Source organism: Ceratotherium simum, chromosome 14 (assembly GCF_057802395.1).
Source record: "Ceratotherium simum simum isolate JZ-2026a chromosome 14, ASM5780239v1, whole genome shotgun sequence".
Classification (NCBI taxonomy): domain Eukaryota; kingdom Metazoa; phylum Chordata; class Mammalia; order Perissodactyla; family Rhinocerotidae; genus Ceratotherium; species Ceratotherium simum.
In genome coordinates, this window is record NC_141913.1 from 55855645 (window position 1) to 55880164 (window position 24520).

General features: G+C 37.3%; 1 protein-coding gene across 1 annotated transcript in view; it reads left to right on the forward strand.

The window, feature by feature from the left end:
- The window catches only part of DOK6 (docking protein 6), a 382532-nt gene that overhangs the window by 285706 nt on the left and 72306 nt on the right, over window positions 1–24520 (forward strand). The window contains exon 6 of the mRNA XM_004422628.3: window positions 7037–7175. Within this exon, the coding sequence (XP_004422685.1) occupies window positions 7037–7175 (139 nt within the window). The remainder of the gene's footprint in view (window positions 1–7036; window positions 7176–24520) is intronic.

The following is a 24520-nucleotide window of genomic DNA, read 5'->3' on the forward strand; positions in this document are numbered from 1 at the left end:
TGTGCATTTTACTGGTACATCCATTGAGATGTATGTCTTGAGAACCTGATTTGAAAGAAAAGGAGCAGTGCCAAAGGAGAGAGCCTTCAAAGTATTTTATCCCAAGCCCTGTCCTGAGCTGTCTCTCTCCACTACCAAAATCTTCATAATTAAAGAATTATGCATGCTTTTCTGCTTCTCATCTTGAATGAATGCAACCTAGCTTAGTGATAGTGAGCTTACTCTCCAAAAATCACATGGCTAGGTTCAGATCACAGCTCAGCCACTTAAATTTTAATGACTAGGCAAATTCCTTAACCTTCTTTAGGATGGTGTTTTCTGTAAGATGGGAAGCAGTGAGGGCCTTGTAGGCTGTTACGAGGCTCAGTGAGGTAATGCACACACTGCATTTATCTCTGTGCCTGGCACAAGTCTGTGCTCCCTGAAGGCTAGCTATTATTATTCTCTGCGGTTGTTGTTATTTCAGTGTACTACAAACCAGATCTCACTGCAAACCTGGTCCTCTTGAAAATCATATCAGATGTCTGTGCTACACGGGAAAGAGATTAAATGTGTATAAAAATTTATGTACAATATGTGTGTGTGTTCTAATTTAAATTGGAAGGGAGGCCCCTAATGATCTGTGTAGTATTTTATAAGTTTAACAGTCAAAGTGCACTTGCTAAGTGACAGAGATTGAGCTAAGCATATTATAAACACCACATCTTCACAAAAACCCTGTGGGAGTCCTCTGACCCTTGCTTGAAAATTTAATATGTTAATTTAGTTTTAAGGATTTAAATTCAATTAATAAATCAGTACCATTCCTTTATCTAATTTGACTGTTTACGTAAAGTGTCAGTAAAAGTGTCCCCACCATACTTCTACATCTGTCATGTTCACTTCACCCCCAATACATAACACTAGTTTCTGGTGCATTCTTGCAGAATTGAATGTACATCTGTGCAAAGATGTATACAAATTCTCCCCACATATATTTTTTGTAACAAAAAGTGTTAGTACACTAATACATATTATTTGCACTTTGTTTTTTCATTTAACAATGTTTTAGATAACTATTTCAGTACCAGTAGTAATAATAGGAGTAGTATTTAATGAGTAATAATAAGTTACCGACACAGTTTTGAAATTTACATGTATTACTTCATTAAATGCTGAAACAACCCTATGAAAAAAGTACTGACATTATACCTAATTTTGTAGCTGAGAAGTTATCAGTGTTGTGAGTTTCAAATATTTTTCCTAGTTTTTATTTTTCTTTTGATATTTTATGATTTCTTTCTCATTTTGTAAAAAAAAATTTCACAGGCAGATTTATCCATTTTTTATTTTGTCACTTTTTGCCTTGGATCATAGCTTGAAACTCCCTCCTCTTTCAGAGTTTATATAGGAATTCTTCTCTATTTTCTTCTAGTACTTTTTTTTTCATTTGCTTTCTCTGGAATTTATCTCAGTGGAGGTAAGAGACATGGATCCAAATATTTTTCAAAATGACTAGTGTCCAAACACAGTTGATTGAAGAGTCCAGCTTTCCCTCACAGTTTTAAGGTTATACTTTCATCACATATTTAACTCTCATAAAATTGGGACTATTTGTGGACATTTTATACTCTTGCTTTTTTCTGTATGTACATTTTGCTAGTAGTTTCTTCCCACAGATCAAAGTCTGACTTTTTAAGTCCAAAGCTCTTGGAGAAAAACGTCAGCGTTTTTATAGCTGCTAAAAAAAGAATTAAATGCTAGCACCGTTAAATGATAATAAAGATTAAACTGTTACCGGAATAAAAGTGTTAATTGGTTTTAACTGCTTTGCAGAAAAGCCGTGCTTTTAAGAATTTCATTACTTTCTATAATTAAACATTAAATTTTAAATACCGAATAGAAACACCACTGGGTTTTCAGGAAAGAGTTTCTGCTCTTCTCCATTGCTCTGTTCTTCTCCATTGCTAAAATGTCTATGTGCATGGAGGATAAATATTTGGTCATTAAATACGTATACAATATTGCAAAACTTACAGTGAGAAAGAAATTATACAGCTGTGAAGACAGACAAAATCGCCAGAGGTCTGTAAGTTCATCTGTAGCAAACTTTTATCTGAAGACCCACAGAGAATTATTTTAAAGTATCCATTTTCCCTTTTTAAAAGTAAACTATTTTCATAACTTTTGATTTGGTAAATTTCTTTTGCTTGTCATTGGGAAGAAGCACTGGAATTTTGAAGCCACCCATTCGTAAAGAGCTAAGTTTGAGACAAAGTCAGGCAAGGGAGGCAGTGGTCTAATAGTCACGTGGTAGGGGCTTTTTCTCAAGTGGAATTGCCTCAACAGCACCATGTTTTAGGGCTGTTTCTCCCTTGAAGGCATCTATGAGAACCACGCCTAGCGGAGCATCTCCTTTGGAGTCGTTTCCTGTGAATACATACATTCACCTGAACTCTAGTTATTCCTTTATTAGAGCACAACAGAGAAAAGACTGACAGTACTGTTATTTCACGTGATTCTGGAATTGAGTGGTGAGATGGGATAAGAAAGAGAGGATCCTCTCTTAGATCCCTAGGAATTATTATATCAAAATATATTGACAGCCTACCACATGCTGGCTGTCTTGGGTAGAAGGGTCCCCAAGACTACCATCAGGCTCAGTGCTTCTCTAGAAAGACTCCCAAGACTCAGGAAAAGCGATTATACTGACAGTTATGGTTACTACAGTGAAAGGTACAGATTAAAATCAGCCGAGGGAAAAGCACGGGGATGAGGACCAGGAGACCAGAAGCAAGCTTGCAGGGACCCTCCCAGCGCAGTCAACGGGGACGTGCTTAATGCTCCCAGAATGACATGTGACAACACGTGTGACGTGTTGTCAACCAGGGAAGCTCCCCAAGCCTTGGTGTCCGAGGTTTTCATTGAGGGTCAGTCATACAGGCATGCGGTGTCCACAGGACTGAGCTCAGCAACCCAGACCCCAGCCTCCACCAGAGCAAAACAGGCGTTCACCGCAGTCACAGTGTTAGGGTAAACTCATTTGGTCAAACTGGTACAGCCCGGCCAAGGCCTCAGGTCCATGAAATCTCTTATCAGGCTGAATATTCCAAAGGCTCAAAAGTGACATTCCAGAAGCCAGCCAAGGAACCATCTGGAAAACAGGCCTTTCTTTGGAATGTGCAAAGTTTGAGCAACCCATACCTGCTAAATTAATCCTTTCCTGCCCACTGTCACATACGTTAGTTCATTTAATTAAAAGGAAAAAATCTATCTTGTGACAAAGTCTTGTTGTCCCCATTTTATAGATGAGGGATGAGTAGATAAAATAATTTGCTCAGGTCAATCCCTCGTTGCCTTCCTCTTGGCCCCGTTCCTCTCCCTGGTAGCACTTACCACAGTGAGAGTGTCATCCTTTGAACAATGCTAATCTTCCCCAATACTCGAAAAGCCTCCGATGCAATGAGCCGTGAATATTTTTTCATCCCCAGGCTCAAGACAGAGCCCGGCTTATAGTACTTGATAAATATGTGATAAATGAATATAACAGGCCATGACATGGTGGTTGAAATGTCCGCCCTTAGTCTTTTGAGTCCCATAGTAATATAATGTCCTTTATATCACAATGTCAGGCAGAAAAAAAAAGAAAACACCTGGAAATGAATATGACCTGGAATAAGTCCTACTCACCTCTTAGAATTTTTATGAAGCCCTATAGACTATTCTTTAAAGCTGAAAAGGACCTAGAGATTATATTCTTTAACGTTTTATTTTAGATAAGAAGAAGTATTAATTTTATGCAAATACCTGGTTAAATATAAAGAGAGGTAACATTTGTAATTGTCTATAAATTTCAAGAGAATCCTAGCTTGGAGTCAGGACAAATATACATTTCCATGTTCTCACTTTTTCTCTAAATAGATGCGATTGAGGAATGTGCATTTTGGTTTCAAGGGGGTTAGGATATTCAAATGTAACTAGCACCTCTGTCTTAGATCTTCCCAAGTTAAGGAAAGGACTCTTTTAGGTTTTTTGTTCCTTTTGTCATATTTCTTCCTTTCTAACCCTCTGTTTTGTATGTCACAGCCTTAAGCTGCACAGACATGACTTCTAATTTATCCTCATTTGGGTCCCACTCCCCTTGAATGAAATGGTAACCTGTGGAAAGAGTTGTATCGGCCACTTCTTCTCAAACTATCATGTGCATATGAATCACCTGGGGCTACTGTTGAAATGCGGGTTCTGATTCAGTCGTGTGGACAGGCTCCCAATGATGCAGGTGTGCTGGTCCGCTACCAAGGCAATAACCATCGAGACGATTTTATCTGTGCCCTTATCATCTTCTCTAGTACTGGCTCGCTACCACAAACTCGTTTAGACATATAAGAAAAAATCTCCATAGCTGTTCCTTACCAGCTCCAAAAGAGCATGATTTAAACAACAACCAGGGAAACCTAAACTGTTCATTCCAACACTGCTGACAAAAGTCATAAATATGAGCCAATTTTACTAAGAATTTTGACTTCAGCTTGGCTTTGAAGAAAGAGTACCTCCTACCTAAAATGTCTTATTTTTATGCTAGTATGTTTTTACTCCTTGTTTCTTGATCAAAGGATGAAGTTTATAGTAGTTTTTATTTCAGAGGCTGGAAAAAACCCTTCTATAAGTTTTCAGTCTCCCTCCCTGGGCAGAGTTAAGTCCCAGGAAGTGGATAAGTTTTGGACCTTTACATCTCAATGACTGAGTATGAAATAACAATTTGTGTCTTCATGGCCTCATTTCCGAAGGCTAATAAGCAGTGTTTTTCAGGTGACAATGAACAAAACTCACCCTCAAACAAGAAGCGCTTACTACTTCTCAATGGTTTTCATGCTTCTACTGTTGGATTTCTTTTCTCCTCTGCATCAACAAAGAGAGCACATTTGTTTCACTTTGTGAAAACTCTTCATTTTTCCCCCCGACTTTCCATTTCACGCTGTGTGAATTTTATTAAGATCTCTTTCACAGAAGCTAAGTGCTGGCTCTATGGGGCCTTAAGGGATGGCATTGGCAGCCTCTGTAATGTCTGAATCCTCTTGAGACATTTCTTTTCTACTGAAAACTCCTTGGAGAATCATGGAGAAGAATTGAAAATCTTTTTGGTGCTGGAAGACATAGTTTGGCCTCATGAACATTTTGTGCAAATCTTTTGAAGTTGTTACCACACAAATTTGGGGTTCTCTTGCCCAATGTGTGTAAATGGCCAATTAATTATAGCATCAGCCCCTGGAGAAAAGAGATCGGCTTTATTCTGTGAGATCAACCTGCAGGGAGGCAGAGGGCATGTGCCCTCGGATCTGTCTCCCTGATTCAGGATTTGTGGTGAAATTTAAGAGGTTAGGGAGAAGAGGCTGGCACGTGGAAACGCTGGTGGGACAAGTTTTGATTGGTGGGCTTCAAGCATTTATGGTAAGGTTTTAAACATTTATGAGAGGGGTCTAAACATTTATGATGGGGTTCTAAACTTCTATGATAGGGTTCTAAACATTTGTAATGAGATGGGGAAGGAATTTTAACACCAGATCTTCCTGAATGAGGGACCACCCCCCCACTTCCAAAAAGAGCCTGACTTTCAAGTTTCAGTTGTGTCCCAGGCCTTGGGTTCAGTGGGAAGGAGGAGCTTTGGTTCTGGGGTCATTTCAGGTCAAGATTTCCTCTTCTGTGCACGCTCTGGCTAGGTGACTTTGCGCATTTCTGAAAAGCAATTCTTAATCACTCTGCTGATAAGAGATGGGGTCAGTTGAACTGGTCCTGGAGGGCCCGTGGTTACAATGTTATAACCTGAAAACCAACAACACAGCAATCCAATTAGTGTCCAATATCTGAGTAGGAACCTCATATTGATATAGTGTGGGTCTTTCTGAAAGCCTCCAATTATTTTTAAAAGCTGACTTAAAATACTAATTTAAAAAAATTTGTCATTTTAGAATTAGTCTTTGTTAATAAAACTTACCTATAATCCTGTTGCCTAAGAAATTGTCTGTGGTTTTATTCCAATAAAAATTATGTTTTGAAAAGGTAGTTATAATTAAATAATTGAAAAATAATTTGTATTCTGACTTTTTTCCTCTTGAATTTACAGAATAAGAATTTTTAATGTTAATTTATACTCTCAGAAATTACATAGTAATGGCTGTGTAATAGTCCATCAGATAAAAATACTATAATTAAGCCAGTCATTTCTCAATGGTGAATATTGAGATTAGTTCCATACTTTCTCTATGATAAAAATAGTAATAGCTAACATTTTTGAGTGCTTAATATATGCTAAGCAACACTATAAATATTTTGTATATCAAGTCTTTTAATTTTCATAAGGATCTTATGAGATGGGTACTATTATTTTTCATATGTTAGAGATGTGTAAGGAGATGCAGGCAAGTTATTCAACTGACCCAAGGTCACACTGCTGGTAAGTGGCAGAGGCAACATTTGAACCAAATATCCTCATATGCAAATAGAGTCCCCTTTATGCCATGTTGTTTCCTAGGCTATGCCAAGATTTACTTAAGGATTACTCAGTCTAAATAAAAGCTTCAGCCTATGTATGCAAATTCATAAACTAAAAACTGTATAGTCTTTCCCTTGGTTCCTACTGTAATAAGTATAAAATTGCAGATTTTTCTTAAGTTCTTTAAATTTCAAGCATTATCAAGTCACAGGAGATAGCGCTATGATATCACAAATGTGAAAATCCTTAAAGAAAACAACTATTTGTATTCTTTAAATATTGGTAAGACATGCATTGCAATAACCTAAACCACTTTTACACTGTTGTGAACACTTCATCTTTAAAAGTCCAAATATACGTGGATTTCCAACCTTAGTTTTGTTCTCAAGTACCATTTAAAGATGCACTTGTTGGCTGGGTGGTTTGGCCAAGGATGAATCTGCTTCGCTAACTCCTATGACAGTCCTGGAGGAGGGTAGCACAGGGCAGGGGCATCTTTTACATGGAGAACTGTTACGTACTCGAACCCATGAAGACCCATCTCTTTCCCTATCTCTATTCTCACAGAATGTGTGACACAGGAGAAGGACTATTCACTTTTCAAACAAGGGAAGGAGAAATGATCTATCAGAAGGTCCATTCTGCGACACTGGCCATAGCTGAGCAACATGAAAGATTAATGCTAGAAATGGAGCAGAAGGCCCGGGTAAGGCTCCTTCCTCGGTAACCTAACAGCCTGGAAATGAATGTCACTGAGGTCTGATGCACGTTGTGTGTATGTGGGTCCATTTACATAGCACCTGGTTGTCCACCCCTACCCTGGCCCGAGAGCTTGCCCCAGTTACGGAATCTTGTCTCTCTAATACCCTATTCAGCATATGACAAAAGATGTTATTTGTGGCTACTAACAGGGAACCCTGCACTCTGTGTATCTACCTATGACCTGTTGCCATGGTTACCAAAAAAAGGGGTGGAATGCATAGAGAGTGAAATAAGAAGCAATGCTTTCTGCACATCTCCACATAGAGTTGGATGATCAGAGATTCAAACGTGGGCCCAAAATAACTAGGAAAATTAAGTTAATACCAGAAAAGTTTCCACTTTTCTTTTTGTTTTTATATTTATTGTAGATTTTCTGAAACTGCTATCTCTTTCTGTACCTGTTTCAGAGCCAAAAATAAAATGTTTGCAGAAGGAGCTTATACTGTTTACCAACAGAACGATTTGTCTATTATCCTGCCCTGGAACTATACTACAGTTTCAGGGTCAAGCTAAGAAATAATTTAGTAAAGAATCTGAAAGAGTAAATTTTACAAGTAGCTGAAAAAAATTTATAAGCTTTACTACTAACTTTTTTGAAGAGCGAACAAAAGAATGATTATTGGCCACAAACTTTTTTTTTTTTTAATTATTTTTTATTTATTTTTATTTATTTGTTTATTTTTCCCCAAAGCCCCAGTAAATAGTTGTATGTCATAGTTGCACATCCTTCTAGTTGCTGTATGTGGGACTCGGCCTCAGCATGGCAGGAGAAGTGGTGCGTCAGTGCGCGCCTGGGATCTGAACCCGGGCCGCCAGTAGCGGAGTGCGAGCGCTTAACCGCTAAGCCACGGGGCCGGCCCTGGCCACAATCTTAAGAGGTGAATTTCCTCTCTCTCTTCAGGATATATAGAGATGCATTAGATTTCATCTAGGAGAGGACTGGTGGAGCTTTGGGAAATAGGTGGGCCGCTCATCAGAAAAACGTTCATAATTCTATTCCAGTTTAAAGACTACAGACTTCTATGTGTAGTATTGTATTCATTTTGATATTTTAAATTCTCAATTACATAACGTTTTGAAATATAAAAGAAAATTATCTTTTAAATATAAGAAAACAAACAACTAGTTTAACAAATTATCTTATTTTATTCTTAATGCATTTCTAATTTTCTCAATACTACATACACATTTTTGTCTTTCTAGCTAAGGTATGGTTTAAAGAGCCTTCCTTATACCTAAGAGTGACAAGTGCAAATCAGGCTTATACAGGACATTTGGCCTTCCATGGGGATGAAGGAGTAGCTTGAACACTAGTAGGTTTATTAATATGACTCTGGGATTAACTGAAGAAGCATCAATAGGAGGTTGGTATGACTTAATCTTCTAGAAAGATTTGGATTAAATTTAAACCATTATAACAATTATCTAATCAATATGACATTTTTCTAGTGGCTTAAATCAGGTGAAAAAGTATAACTATCAAATTTCAAATTATTTCAGAGTCTTGAGCATTCATTTCAGCCCATATTTGCAATCTGCTGATGCTCGTTTGCACCCAAAATTAACAATTGTGATGTCACTCGCCATTAGTTAGCAGTTGGAGTTCTTTCCCTAGAGTTGTTCTGAACAGTCAAAATGCTCATAAGCAGAGTCATTTAAATTATATTTTCATGAAGGAAATTCCAAGAGCTCGTTCATGCAACCACTTAATTGTCTGCCATAAAGGAGAGCACTCAGTTTGTGTCCTGGCTTGGTCTCCCAGTTTCACCACTTACTGGCTGTGTAATCTTGGGCAAGTTGTTTAACCTCTAAATGTCCATTTTCCATTATCTGTAAAATGAGAATGCCATAGTTCTACTTATTTGGTTGTTATGAGGTATCTATGCATTGTTATATATGAAGTGCTGAGAACAGACGTGGCACCTAGAAAGTACCATCAAATGTTCATTATTATGATGGTGATCCATCTGCAGGAGTGATTTTGAATAATTATAAGACTTGTAATGTTTGTGAAGACACTAAATTGTTTTTCCCAATTATAGCTAAATAATATCTTTTAATCCCTTTCAAGTATGTCTAACAATCTTGTGCCAAAAAAAACTTGCAAAACAAAATTTAACTCACATTTGCTGTTGATGCTGTTGTGTGTTCATCGTGTCCTGTGCCACTGAGACACAAGTCCGGGGTAGGAGCGAAGGAGTTAGAGACCTCCTGCCGAGATCACTTACCGCTCCCCAAGACCTGGGGCCGTCTAAAGCTGGAGCAGCACCCCACGGGCCCGGGTGCCTGAGGTGGAAGGGAAAGGGGCAGATGTCTAAACAGCAAGCTCAGGACAGCTCAACAAAGAAACCAAATGTTTCTAGAAGTCACAAAATCAGAGGTTCCATCAGCTTGGTGCCTATGTGCAAATGGAGCATTTGGTTTAATTTTTAAAACGATTGTACCACTACGCTTTTCTTGAAGGTTAATACTAATAAAATTACTCCATATCTAGTCCATTGTTTAGAGTAAGCTGAACCAATGATGCTTTTCTGAGGGCATGCTACCACCACGTGAAAACTGCCCCCATTCCCCAAATTCTAGGACCACAGGCGAAGGTTTCCAGGTCTCCCAGACATAACTTTTTCTTTTTCTAAGAGACCCCCTCTACATGCGCAAAGCTCTTTTAAAAAAGAAGTTCCAACAAGTATGAAACAGTACTTAAATACCCTGTATCTAACTCTTCATTTGCTTATTTAAAATAAAATGGTCTGTGCTATAAACTAGGCAAAAATATAACTTGGGAGTTGGAAAGATACCAAAAAACCTATTTAAAATATAAAAGTGTTGTACTTCATTTATTATGTATCTACTAAAAAATAGGAAGATGACACTGTTCATTGGCTTTCCAGTTTTAAAACTGCACCATGTGAGATTAAAATTGATCAGATAGAAAATGTTTACATATTTTTAATGTGATTAAAAAGATTTTACAAGATTAAATTACCAATGAGCTATATTAGCAACCAATGCCCCAAACATAGTTATTCAGGCAACTGAAGCATTTACTCAGCCTTTCAAAGAGAGATGATTTAAGAGTGTTACTGGCTTTATAGATAAACAAACTTGAATGAGAAATAATGTCTCAATGACCATTTCTTAACTATAAGAGAAAGAATTCAATATAATCTTTTGACATCATATGTGTGTAAGACTTTGTTTTTCCCTGGTGTATTTTCTTGAGGGACACAAGAATAAACATATTTTTATGTATCTCCATAATCTAAGTTAGGCAATGTTTCTATTCATGCTTCAAGAATCTGATATCTAGGAAAAGTTCCCAGTATTGTGAATAAAACAGTGCATTTGCACTGTAGAGTAGTGGGTAAAAAGAATCACTAAATTGGTAAAGCTGTTAAAAGTGTATATTTTGATTTCCTTCATTGAGAAAGATAATTGAAGAATTAATATTAACTGACTCAGTTAATAAATTTTAGAGTAAAGTTTAGCTAGTTATTAACCACTCTCAGGTTTGTAAAGTGCTTATTCTGTACTCAGTACTCTGCATGGTAGTATAGGGAAAACAAGAGAAGAGCAAGAAAGTTCCTTCTCTCAAGTGGCCCAGAATTTTATGGGATCAAGTAGCCTGTACTGCCCAGAGTAAGATTATCTCATGTCCTTTTATTCCTTGCAATATCGAAAATTTTCCATGTTAATGTAAATCATTTAACCAGATTGGTAAGATAGCACCATCACAAAATTTTGATCACTGATACTGAAAACACCACTTGGGCTTGTTTGTCATGTCAGTGGGAGCCTGATTGATTTCTTGGTTAATCAAATTATTGGAAGGTCTTCAGTGAAACCTCCAAAGAGAATGACTTCTGCCATCCAGGAAGACACTTTGCCCCTCTGCAGTCAGATGTATAGCTTCAACTTCTCACTCCTACAAGTTAGCAAAGGAAGATGATCATGATGGAAAAAGGGATAGCAATCTTAAGTCGTCTCTGTATTTCTTTACTTATTAACCCCAAACTAGTCTTACTTTAAAAGAGAGCTTGGTTTTGGGAGTGTGTGGGAGGATTAAGCCACATCATAAATTTTAAACAGGAACTATTTCTGGAATATTATTAAGATTCAAATATTTGAGGAAATTATTAAAGCTAGATATTTAAATGAACAGCACCTCCAGAATTTGTGTCCATCTCACAGAGATCATTCTTGCTCTTAGAACCATCAGAGTTCTTTGAATTCTATTGCCCTAAAGCATTTATAGGTGCTCTGCCGCACATGTGCAGCATTATCAAAGGAAGTTTTCGTTGTCTTTAGGAGAGAAGCCATTGATCGGAAACCACACGAAAATGTGGCCGTGTGACTTAGCCAGCTGAGGTTGAGTGCAGGCTCAAATCATCATCGACAACAAGACCTCAAATGTCTTGAAATATTTTAATTTGAGATTGTCATGGATCTGTTACATACACACACAGACAAAAAAATAATATGAAACTTTTTTAAATTTGTTTTTATATTCTTCAGATTAACAGGTGTTATAAAATGCCCACAAGTAAGGAACAACTGAGAAGACATGAAGGAAATTTAAATAAAACAGATTTTTCCTGATATCTTATCGAAAATAAGTAAATAAAAGGAAGAGAAGTTGTCGTTAGTAATGTCTAACCTTGTAACATTGCAAATGATTTAAAAGCATATCTGTAGATAGACAGCCTTCCATAATAAGAATTATAGTGTATTATTTTTTAAAAAACAGTATTTGGAATGTTCCTATTTCCAGTAATTCTTGCCTCCTGGTCACCAAAAAAGCTCTCTGCACAGTTTAAGGACAAATAACAGTGGTATTGAAATACTGGCAAAGTCTGATGCCTCAAGACCCCACTGCAGGACTCGCCGGAGGGCTGCTGTCCAAAACTGTCAATCCGATGGTTTTCCTCAGCTCTGGGGGACAGGAAAAAATGAATAACAGGGTCTCACATAAAACTTCTTTCCTAGAAAACAGATAAGTGTTTTCTTTCTCTATTATTTCTCATTTTGCATGCTCCTGTTTCTAGAAATGTAAGGAATAAAAACAGGTTAAACACATTTAATGAACTAAAAAAACCTTACTGTTCCAAGAACAATAAACCTTACTGTTCCAAGAACAATAGACCTTTTGAACAATAATCATTTAAAAACAAGTTATCTTATTTCCTTTTTGTAAGATGAAAAGAAATTTCTCATGAACCAGCAGCACTGCCTTACACTCTACCCACTGCCCTATCAGTGTGGAGATGTGTCAAATGCCGCGTTCATCTCTATGGAAGCCAAAGTGGAGAGGAGCCCAGAGAAGAGGAGAGAAACAGAATGAAGCTAGCTTTCTGCACCACTAATTTAAATATCGACTCAAAATTAAGGGAATTTGCCCTTCTAGAGTTATACTTTATCATAAAACTTACCCAAGTATTGACTACTACCAGCCTATGAAATAATTTTTTGTCTAAATAGTTGTGTGAACAGGAAAATACTATTATATTGCATCAATTCCAAGATGCACTTTTTTTTTCCACATTTTAACACCTCTCCAGTCAAATGTGAGTTACAGTTTAATTAGCAGCTCTATTCTTTCATAGTGCCACATAAAATAATGTTTTTCAGTTGATGGCATCTTAGAGTGTATAAAATACCATAATACTTCTTATAAGAAGTATTGTGAAAACACTAAATTGTTATTTCCAGTTGTAGCTAAATAATATCTTTCAATTCCTTTCAAGTATATCTGACAGCCGTGAGTGCCATGTGCTCATTTATGACTTTTGAAGGAAGGAGGAAGACTTCCAGAATGGGCTCCATCCTGCAGTTTGTCTTCCATTTAGTGCAAGCATTCTTCATACCCACATTTTACAGGAATCTCTATCAGCAATGAGAAAAAATAACGAATTTTCCCACACTGAAAATGTGAAATAATTTGGAAGTGTAATACTCTGATAAACAGTACACAGAAAAATTTTAACACTGTTTGCATTCTCTTTCTAAGTATATTCATGGAAGTTTAAGAAATTCTGGGAGAAGTTTAGATGTGTGATTTGTGATAGCAAGTGGTATGTAATATCTAATATATAGCAATATCTGCTAACAAATTTTTTATTCAAAGTTCTATTCATGAATCTATTGCTCAATATTATCAATTATTAATCATAAGACCAGAGCCCTAATTACTACTGGCAATGACCAGTTCCCTGCTGGAAAATGCCATTTGTATATTTGCCAAATTTTCTTTTACTGATTGGTAGACACTGATTATAATAAACCAACACAAGCTGAATTAGAACAAATTATTATAGTTGCTAATTAAAGTGGGCCTGTGATCCTAGTTAATCAGTTCACTTACTGTCATTCCAGTTTCAGAACACTAAAGAAAATTTAGTCTCTAACACACATAAACACAAAGAAAAGTGCACATTTCTGGATAAACAGACAAATGAGAGGGAAATAGTGAGAAAGCTGTGTGTAATTTTTCTAATAAGCGGTTCTGTAACGTAGTGTAAGAGTGAAGTTCTTTCTCCTTAAAATTTGTTGGGATACTCTAGCTGTCACTTCAGAAAATGCATTTTATATATATATATTTTATGTTTAATTGACTCGATTAGAGTTGATGATATATAAGGAAAATGACTGTCTAACATAAAAGAGTACAACTTTCATGTTAAAAAATACAATTTTGTTTCTTTTATTTGCATTGCTAGACTAGAACAATAGCAAAGAAACTCTACAAGAATGATTTCCTTTTTTTTTTGAACTATGATAGTCTTATTTATTCAGAGGCATAAATCTACTCATGGTCAACTACAAGAATGATTTCCTTAAAGAAAACAATAGATTCCAAAGGTCAATCAAGATGACTCAGCATACGAACATATAATTATGACATATACACATACCGTGCAAAGAATCAGATTGTCTTCTCTTTGGCACAGTGCTGCAAAATAGAAAAAAGATGTAGGCCAGTAGCGGGCAAACTAAATCCTAAGAAATTGGTGTAAGAATTGCATGGGAAGACAGTTAAGCCTACTTTCAAAGAATGTAAGCATAGTTGTCAAATCCTGGGATGCATTCAATAAATGTGTGTGCATTATGTGGAAACAGTGCACCATAGTGACTAACCGGGTAGATGCTAGAGAAAAACTAACAGAACTGTGTGACCTTGTGCAAGTCACTTACCTTCTCTGTGCCTTCTTAAAAGAGGGGAGGGAGAAGCAATAATATCTATTTCAGAATGTTAGACTATCACCCGGCCTTTAGTAAAGGCTCAGTAATGATGAGCTAATTCATAAAATGGCTGGCAAAAGAAAAAAATTTAGTTTTATTTTTAAAGATTTTATTTATTCAGTTTTTCCCCCCAAAGCCCCAGTAGATAGTTGTATGTCATAGGTTCACATCCTTCTAGTTGCTGTACGTGGGACTCGGCCTCACGTTGGACGGAGAAGTGGTGCCTCGGGGCGCGCCCGGGATCCGAACCCGGGCCGCCAGCATCAGAGCGCGCGCACTTAACCGCTAAGCCACGGAGCCAGCCCTAGTTTTATTTTTAAATGCTTAAAATTTTATAACCACCACTGAAGTTCATCCCAGCTTTCATTACGTGCAGACGTTGGACATTAATTTTATAAACCTTACAACAGTGTCTAGATATTTACATATTTCAAAATCAAAAGACAGTGAAAAATTTCTTTAAAACACCTATGAAATTTAATGTTTTAATATGTATTTATCAAAATACAAAGAGTATTCAAAGAGTAGCTCTGTAAATGCATGTACTTACAGATAGCTATAGATAAATAGATTGACTAGTAATATATATATTCTTAAAAGCGTAACTGATTACAGATAAGAATGGTTCAGAGAGTTTATGTAGATGTTTGTAATAATTTCTGATATTATTCTAAAGCCCAGCTTTTTTCACATTCTATGAAAATATTTTGGTCGGTACATGGTTTAAATATATAATAATAACATCCATTTTATTTCCAGTTTAATGAAAATAATATTCCACAAAGTCCAATTTTAAAGGACATCTAGCAACTTCCATTAAATGGATAAACTACATTAAATGTATAAACTACATTTTATTTGTTAGCCTGGTCCAAACTCAGCAAAATATCTGTGAGAAACCAATTGCCCTTAAACCTTCGAACTTCACAGGACTGTTTGAATGAGTCCAAGCAGTGCCAAGGTTGGCTGGCTAACTGTCTCTGGGGTTTTTATTTCTATACAGTTTTCAATTGTCATGAACTCTTTGCCAAGAACAAGTTAAAACTAAATGTTCTCAGCTGGGAGTGCGCTTGTATGCAGCATCTCCTTATTAAGCAGCAGACGTGTTTTTTTCTTACAGACACACACTTCCCATGTCACAGTCGCATGTTTCCTGACCACTTGTATTTCTGCAGTGCTTCTCCTCTGCAGTATTTTTCCCTACCTGATCCCTCTCATCTCAGACATACCAGCGAACATGTTGACATAGCCACCCAATATGAGGCATTGCTTAACTCTCTACGTCATACAGAAAAAGCTATGACTGTCCTTTCCCAGCTTATATTGTGCATATGTGCAAACACACACACACACAAACTCCACTACCAGCCTTGCTTACCTGTCTCCCACCTGTCTCCCACCTGTCTCCCACTTGCCATCTGCTCCTCATTTTCATATTTCTTGGGTTCTGTACTTCTATCAAGCTCTTAGACTTATCCAAGTAGTATATGCCTCTGCCTTCATTGTCATTCCTTTGATAGCTCATTTTGGACAAATTTCCACGTCTTCACCATAGACATACGCAGACGCCTCTGGTCTAAGCCACTTCTCCTATGCAGTAGTAGCAATAATAATGCAGCAGTCTTACCGAGCACCTCAGATGTGACAAACATGGTGCTTTTCACTCTAAAGGCATCATCTTATAAAATATTTATAACAACACTTAAGGTGGATTATATTAACTCCAATTTAGAGATAAGGAAAAATTGAATCTTAAAAAAAAAAGTTAAGTACCTTGCCTGAGGTCAAATGAGTAGGCAGCTGTGGAGTTGACATTTTATAACAGTCCGCTGAGAGCAAAGCTCTTGTGCGTAACAGCTCCGTGATTCTGCCGCACATATTGTGGTATTCTACTTTGAACATAGGAAAGAGGCGCTCGTGTTCCTGCCTTGGTCCAGTGGCATTGACCCAATTGATGTAATTCTCATCTTATCTGCTCCCTGAAGTAGAGGGATCCAGTAAGTTATTTTACAATAGTGGTGTTGAAGAGGGGATAACATCCTGGTCTCTGAAGCCTCAGAGACATCACTCACTGGCTCTGTCACCATGAACAAATTATATTATCCCTCAGAGTCTCATTTTCCTTGTCTGTAAAGTTCAGATGGCATTTTGCTGACAATTTATGTAGATATTAAGTGGGATAACATATATAGGTTTGCACATTGCCAGGCACATAAAGAATGACTCATAAATGCTAATTCATTAGTGCTGAATTTTTCCTCTCTCAATTGCATTGATTTGTGTCTCTAGTGCTAATATGATTTTAAATTTCTAGGCAATAATTAGGGGGATACAAAGCAAAAGGAAAATTAATTTAACAATTTTTTAATACACATGAATTTTATGTAGGTGAACACAAATTAGCATTATTGTTTATCACAGGGGGAAGTGGAGTCTCAAAATAGCAAAGGGAAATTGCAAAAGGCAATATGGTAACCTGGATAAGCTTTTTGGTAAAAGCCGGAAGAGGTGCCGGTAGCCAGTACCTTCACAAAAATCACACCAGTCGGCAGCGTGGTCCTCTCACAGTGCACGGCTGTATTGTCACATATTGTACCATGTTTGGGAGGAAGCTTGTTTTTCCTAAGAGGGATCAGCATCAGAGTCCAAAGAGCAGTGGACTCAGGAGTCAAGAGAATTCTTTTGTACTAGAGATGTTGTGGCTGGGATTTATCTTGTGCAAATCCCTGAATTTTTCTGGATTTTGATTTTCCCTCCGTAAGATTAGACCTGCTAGATTCTCTAAGGAAGATTCAAACCTTGAATTACATGGCCTTTGCACACGGTTATCTTGGGCTTCCTCGTACCATGGCGGCCTCAGAGCAGTTAGACTTACACAGTGACTTGGAACAAGTAGAGAGAAGCAACAGCTGCCTTAAAGGTCTTAAAGAGCGTGCCAAAACAGACATGATGTGATATCTACCATATATTATTAATCAAAGCAATCACCAACCAGCCCAGATTTAAGAGAATGGAACCTAGACATCTTATTTCTGAATGCAGGCTTCTCAAGAATTTGCAGCCATCTTCTATCATCCACAAAAATATTGCAATATTTAGTGTTACTTATGATACAACCTCATTTGAAAGGCAATACGTAGAATCCCTGGATGGTCAAAAAAAGTGCAGAAGGACAGAGCAGAAGCACGATTCTATTCTCACTGCTTCCATATGATCTATGGCCTTAGAAAAGTCAATTCATGTCTCAAAGCCTCAGCCCTGTCTCATTTTAAAGAGGGATACTTCATCCCTTCCTTATCTCCCAGGAATTTTTTGAGGATTTAACTACATAATGTAAATGATTTCTGGACCAAATGCCAGGTGAAATGACTAAAAGAATACAAAAATATAGAATATTTGAATTCAGCTGAAAATATGGAAAAGATATTATCTGTATGTTGTAAATGCCTAGGAATTCCTACTAGACAAGTGCAGATGAAACAAAGAAGAGATTAATGGATGGTGGACACCATTTCTTGAAAAAGAAGCCCAGAATTTTGGGGAAAGTAGAGATTATTAACCCACTTATTTGGACGAGTGGGGGCTAAAAGATGGAGGTGAGAGTGAAACCTGGGACAGGGAAAACTTTTAAAAGTAGAGTTTTAAAATATAGCTAAAGAATGGGAAGATTAGTTATGGAACCATAAAACAGTCAGGAAGCTTTGTGTGTCAAATAAAATACCATTTTCATGTATAAAATAGTACTTAAATATAGAAGAAGAAATGGACAGAAATATGTTAATTTGTAATTTGAAATTAACACTTTCCTTCATATCTGATAAAGGAGATTTAAAAATCAAGCAAATATGCAGAGAAGGAAATACAGAGTGAATAGTGTGTGTGTGTGTGTGTGTGTGTGTGGAGAGAGAAACTCTACATTGATAGTGCATCTTTTCAAATGCCTATGAAACATACAGAAATTGTTCATTTAATATACATTGAATAAAAATGAAAAATAGTAGTATATGGAAACTACTGAGGCCATGTTCTCTGATCACAATGTATTATTAAATGAAAATAAATAAAATATACACAAAAAGCAATATCTCAACAAAATGTACACAGGCAGTCTCCTGTATAAAAGAGAAAATAAAGCCACAATTATCTAATTTAGGAAAGAATGATTTTTATTCTATTTATCAAGTCATTGGAATGTGGACACAGTGGCATTCAGAAGCAAATGCTTTCATTAATAAATAAAAATTTAAATGCAAGTATCCAACTTGCATTTAAGGATAGAAAAGACCAAGAGAACAACTTAAGGAAAACAGAAAGTGGAAATTAATTAGGATAAGAGCAAAATACAATATGTAAGAAAAACCGAAAAATATAAATCTTTAAATAAAAAAAAAACCCAAATCTCTCTAAAAGACCAACTTTTGGGGCCAGCCCGGTTGCATAGTGGTTAAGTTTACGTGCTCCACTTCAGTGGTGTGGGGTTCACAGGTTCACATCCTGGGTGGGGACCTACGCACCGCTTATCAAGGCGGGCTATGGCAGGTGTCCCACATATAAAGTAGAGGAAGATGGGCATGGATGTTAGCTCAGGGCCAATCTTCCTCAGCAAAAAGAGGAGGATTGGCAACAGATGTTAGCTCAGGGCTAATCTTCCTCACACACACACACACACACACACACACACAAAAGGCAAACTTAAATACAGAAAAAATTTTCCAAAGTAAAAAGTAAATGTATAAACTGGAGATATGAAAGGACTTGTAAAAACAGGCAAAATTCTTTTTAAACTCTAAGAGAATTTGATGCTTTTTTATAAAAATGTGAATGCCAAATAATGTTAGGAGAATTGATGACTCTTTGGGAAACAATGGTCGTAATTCTACTTGTATATACATAAACTAATTCCCCTCAATGGAATACTGACTCAAATGTTTTTCTAAAAAGTTTCTCAAAATCCTCTGGTATTGGGATTTGTTGGTTTTAGTATTAAAAGAGCAGAAAAAGGGAGCCTCTTTCAAGAGCAGAAACTTGAAAGCCTTTCAATGTGGATATGTTGAATAAATTGGGGGCATGAAGGGATAGTCCTTTGTATTAGTCAGGGTCCACTTAAGTAAATAGGGCCTGTGCCAGGTAGTTCAATAGAGGGAATTTAATAAGGTTCTTTAGATTCAAGATGTAGGAAGAGCAGAGACAACCTGGAGATTAGCACAAGCAGGAGAGATGCCACCACCCCCACCTCTCTGGCTGCCGCAGTTTCATGGATGCCACAGAAAACACAAGACTCCTGGATCAGAGACAAAGGACTTGATTAGTCATGGCACAGCGGGCAGCATGGGTTCCATGTTCCCATTAGCTCGCCTGTTCCCCAAGTCCCATGGGGCGATGTAGAGCAGCCAGGTGGATGCAGCATGTTGTCGCGGCTGAGAAATCAGAGCTCAGAAACTCCTAATCTTATAAAATGGCTGCGAGCAAACTTGCCCAACCTTTGCCCTGGAAGAAGACGTTATCTGCATTATCCTGGTCAGGAAACAAATCTGCCCTCTGCCCTGGAGAAAGACACTGTCTCTTCCAAGGCTGTTTGCTGTACAAACACACTGGAAACGATAGTAAGGAACAAAATTTGTCGTGAGAAATGCAGACATGAGTGACCCAGGAAGAATTGTTTCCTAACATCTAACATTTCAACCAAAGGTTTTCTGAAGAGTTTCCTGAAGTTTGGGGGAGGGGAGAGAAGAGGGTTGCAGCAGGATATGATATTGGCCTTTCTCTTTGATATCATACACTAATCTCAGATGTTGACAAATAAAAAATGAATTTGTTTATTTAGATATTGCCCAAATGGGAGTGAGCAGAAGCAGCCAACCCTTGTCTATATCTTTATGGGAGTCTTCTAAATATAAGCTTCTTTGCTTTTGGCTTGTCCTTCTCATCCACTGGAGGACAGCGTAACTCCTATCTGTATGATGCTCAAATAAAGGTATTAACTGAATCCCCATGTGGCACACTTTGGACCGAAATCATTCTTTTAGGCCATGGGCTTTGTGAGATGGGTAGCTTCAACTTTCAAGTAGAATACCAATGTTTTAACTACTATCCAGACCTGGTGAACTGTGACCTTTACCCTTTCCAGGTGCTAAATAAGCGACTTCTGTTTCATCACTCAGTATCTCAGTGAATTCACTGCTGTTTCAAAAAGAATGAAACTAAGAGAGAGTTAGAGCCAAAAATGGCAAAAAGTTATGGCAACTGCTTCTAGATCTAGTTGATTTCTGCATCCAAGCTGAAGCATCCTTTCCAAATCCTGACCCTGTGGAACAGGAGAGGCAGATGACGTTTGTCTGTGGGAAAGAGGCTGTGGTTAGATACCGAGGGAGCTCTGGCAGGACGGGTTGCAGAATTTTGTACCATTTTTTGAGGAATTTCTCACAGACTGAGGCAACTGAAAGCATCACCAGGGCAGATCCTTACAGAGAAGAAACGAAAGAACTTTGAAGACACGTACGTATCCATCTTGTTTGATTTCTTAAAATACAGAATTGCTTCGAAATGATCTCACAGTATCATTTTCTCTTTTGTATATGTAAATATAAATATTTATTTGCAATATAAATATAAATTGCCCTATATGTTTTTTCATATACACACTCTTATGATCCTAAAAATCCTCCAGGTCAAACTGATGCATTGCTCTTTCAATTCTGAAATTATTATAGCATTTTAAACTATATTTTTATCTTGATGCTTTTAATTGAAGCATTATTATAATATGAAAAGTTAAGGATGATTTTTATGTCACTTTGTTGAACCCTCTTACCCAGAGAAGTTTTGTCAGGAGTTTAAAATTAAAACTAACAAAATTCTCTAGTAAAAAGGCTTGAACTATTGCCACATTGTCTTTGTCATTCTGCACATCAAAAGCCCAATTTATAATACATTGCTTAAACTTAAAATTAACAGTTGCTGGATAAATCAGATGGATTCTACATCATCTGATAGATTGCCAATGACACAAAATACTTATACTAGTTTGCAAGGGCTGCCATAACAAAATACCACAGACTGAGCAGCTTAAACAATAGACATTTATTTTCTCACAGATCTGGAGGCTGGAAGTCCAAGATCAAGGTGCCAGCAGGATTGGTTTCTCCTGAGGCCTCTCTCCTTGGCTGGCAGATGGCCACCTTCTTATTGTGTCGTCACATTCCTGTGCACGCACATTCCTGGTGTCTCTTTCCCTTTTATAAGGACAACAGTCATATTGGATTAGGGCCTCACCCTGATGACATCATTTATCTGTAATTAACCTCTTTAAAGGCCCTATCTCCAAATACAGTCCCATTAGGAGTTAGGGCTTCAGTATGTTAGCCTGAAAATAAAAAGCCGCAATGAAAGGCAAACAAGCATTTATTTGGGATCAAAGAATTGCAATTCTGGGAGCACAGATTCAGGTAGAAACCCAAATAGTGCACCACTAGGGAATTAAAGTCAGGGGCTTTTAAAGGCAAAGAATAGGGAGGTTTGCATTCAAAAGAATTTTAATTGGAGTTGGAGGCAGAGAGCTAGTCCTGGCTAAACATGGATTGACTACCGATTCTATCTTCAGAAAGTCCATAATTATCAGTTTTTGTGGTGAGGTAGTCCGTTCTCCTGCTGACTTCTCAAACAATTGCTCGTAAAACAATTGCCTTTTTGGCCAAGTCCAAAGATTTGGCCCAGTTCAAGGTTCAAGGAACAAGAAGAGCAAAGCAGTCTCCTGGAATGGCTGCTCCAGCTCTATTTTAAAATGACTCCAGTTATGTCAATTTTTCACAAATATATGAATTTGGAGGGGACACAACTCAGTCCGTAACTCTACTGAATACGTAGTTGTGAATGATGAATGAGGAGTGGATTCTCTAATGTCTAGGAGAAGACTTAAACATCTGAGATGTGGTAGACAAGATTTGTACCTTTGCAAAGATCCTGAGAATATCTACATTCAAGTGTTCAAATACAAATTTTCTACTTTTCTGCAATTAAATATTGAAGTAAAATAAGAGGAACTAAAGAAACAAATGAAGAAATAGAATATTGTAAAAGGTCTTCTAGAACTTCAAAACAATGAAGAGCAAGAAATAAAGAAAGGAGACGAAAAAACATGGGATGATTCAGAGGAAAATTTTATGGAGGAAACTATTATCAAGTGGCTTCCAGTTATTTGTTTCCAGTAAACAAAACGTGTTTATTGTGTTTCTATGATGCTTAAGACTGACCATTTGGGAAGAAACTCGTTTCCCAGAATAAAAAGGAAAGGAAAATCACTTTCGTCAAATTTGGGGAAGATTAGTTTACCACTGATGATCTATATTGTATGCTAAGTAGTAAAGAAATTATAATATATTATAAAAAAGAATAAAGAGTAGACGGAAGTGTGATTAATATGAGATTCATTTTATGGATTAATTGATGTTATTAGTGGGCATTGCTGACGCTAACTAAAGATTTATGTGTTTAATTAAGTTTACACCTCACATGAGAAGTTGGCTCTAAAGGTGAAAGCCCTTTTGTCCCAGTGAGTTTCATAAATGAGCCTCGCCTGTGTCCCTTACAGTAGTGGGTGATGGGTGTTAGTGTGTGGGAGGCTATTTTGTGTCTTCTTCACACGCATAGCCCCACTCACAGAGATTCTCCAACCATTAGGTCTGGGGTGAAACTGGCCATGTGCATGGTTAACAAGCATCCCAAAGATTCTGAAAAGTAGCACGCTATTGTAACGCAAAATTTGACTTCCCCCCCATACCCGCTACCTACCACCCATGGGATGTGGCTGTGGTTCATAAAACCTATTTTCATTAATAAGGAGGAAAACTTTGAAATATAGCAAATTTTGAAAAATATAAAAATTGGTTGCTATTTGGAGCCATCTTTAAAAGAAAAAAAGATACCTTCAACAGGGCCAGACTTTTAAATACACTGAATTGAGCACTTTTGTGGCAAGACATAGCAGTTCTAGAAATGCGTCACTACTGAAAAAGTAAAAATCAAATAAATGTGTTCAAGCCCTTTGATTTCATCTTCTATTATAATGTAAAAACTTCTTGGTTTTATGTGGCTGTAAAGGGCCTGTTGTATCATAGCAGGTACCTTCCTGAGAGCATGTTCTGTGAAGCATGGTAACACTGGATCCACAGATAGGGAGTATGGGGCAGAGGAGCGCAGGGTGCGCTCCGCGGCGAGCAAACTTGCAGGGACCCTAAGGCTACATTTGACCGAGATGATCTTTACAGCTCCTAGTTTTCCAGGAGTCAGGTATTGAGTAAGGGGGAAATGTGAGATTTTATTAATTAGAGGATTGCCTATGATCTGTCAGACAGTGAACCTTTGCTCAGATTGCATCAGAGAAATGCGCACTAACACCAAATAAACTTGTTTCTGAATTTTTTTAAAAACCTGGTATGAATCAATAAAAATAAACTTCTTTCTGGAAAATGCAATGTAAAGTGTTGTTCTCTTTGAACTAATCATATGCCTGAGCACGTGATGTGATGTCGTGTGGATCTCTAGCTAACCTTAAAATGTATGTTTCAAATAGGAAAATATGCCACATTTTTATCACAGAGCTTCTCGGGGAAATACGTTTTTAATATGTACAAGGTCCTATCAGAGGAGCAAGGAAAAAGATCTATTCGAGAAAGGAGCCATTGGGTCAGGAAAAATCATAAGACACTGAAATGGGAAAAAAAGAAACAGTATCCTGTGTTTGGCACCATTCTGGGGGATCTGTTTCAGAAGGGGCTTGCACTTCCATTTTTTGAGCTAGTTTACAATTCAATAAATTGTAGAAAGCTGATAGTAATGCGGATAATTCTTGTTCATAGAACTGCAAATAAACTTGTCTGGTGGAATACAATTGATTATTGCTCTGGCTGTTTACCAGCACCCCTAATTGGCTATAAGCCCTCTGAATTCTCCTTGGAATCTGTGGACCATCATTTTATTCCCTTCTTAATTAATGAGTGGGGTTAAATTGTTTGCAAGTGTGCATTTCATAGGTTTTGAGTCATGATTTTACTT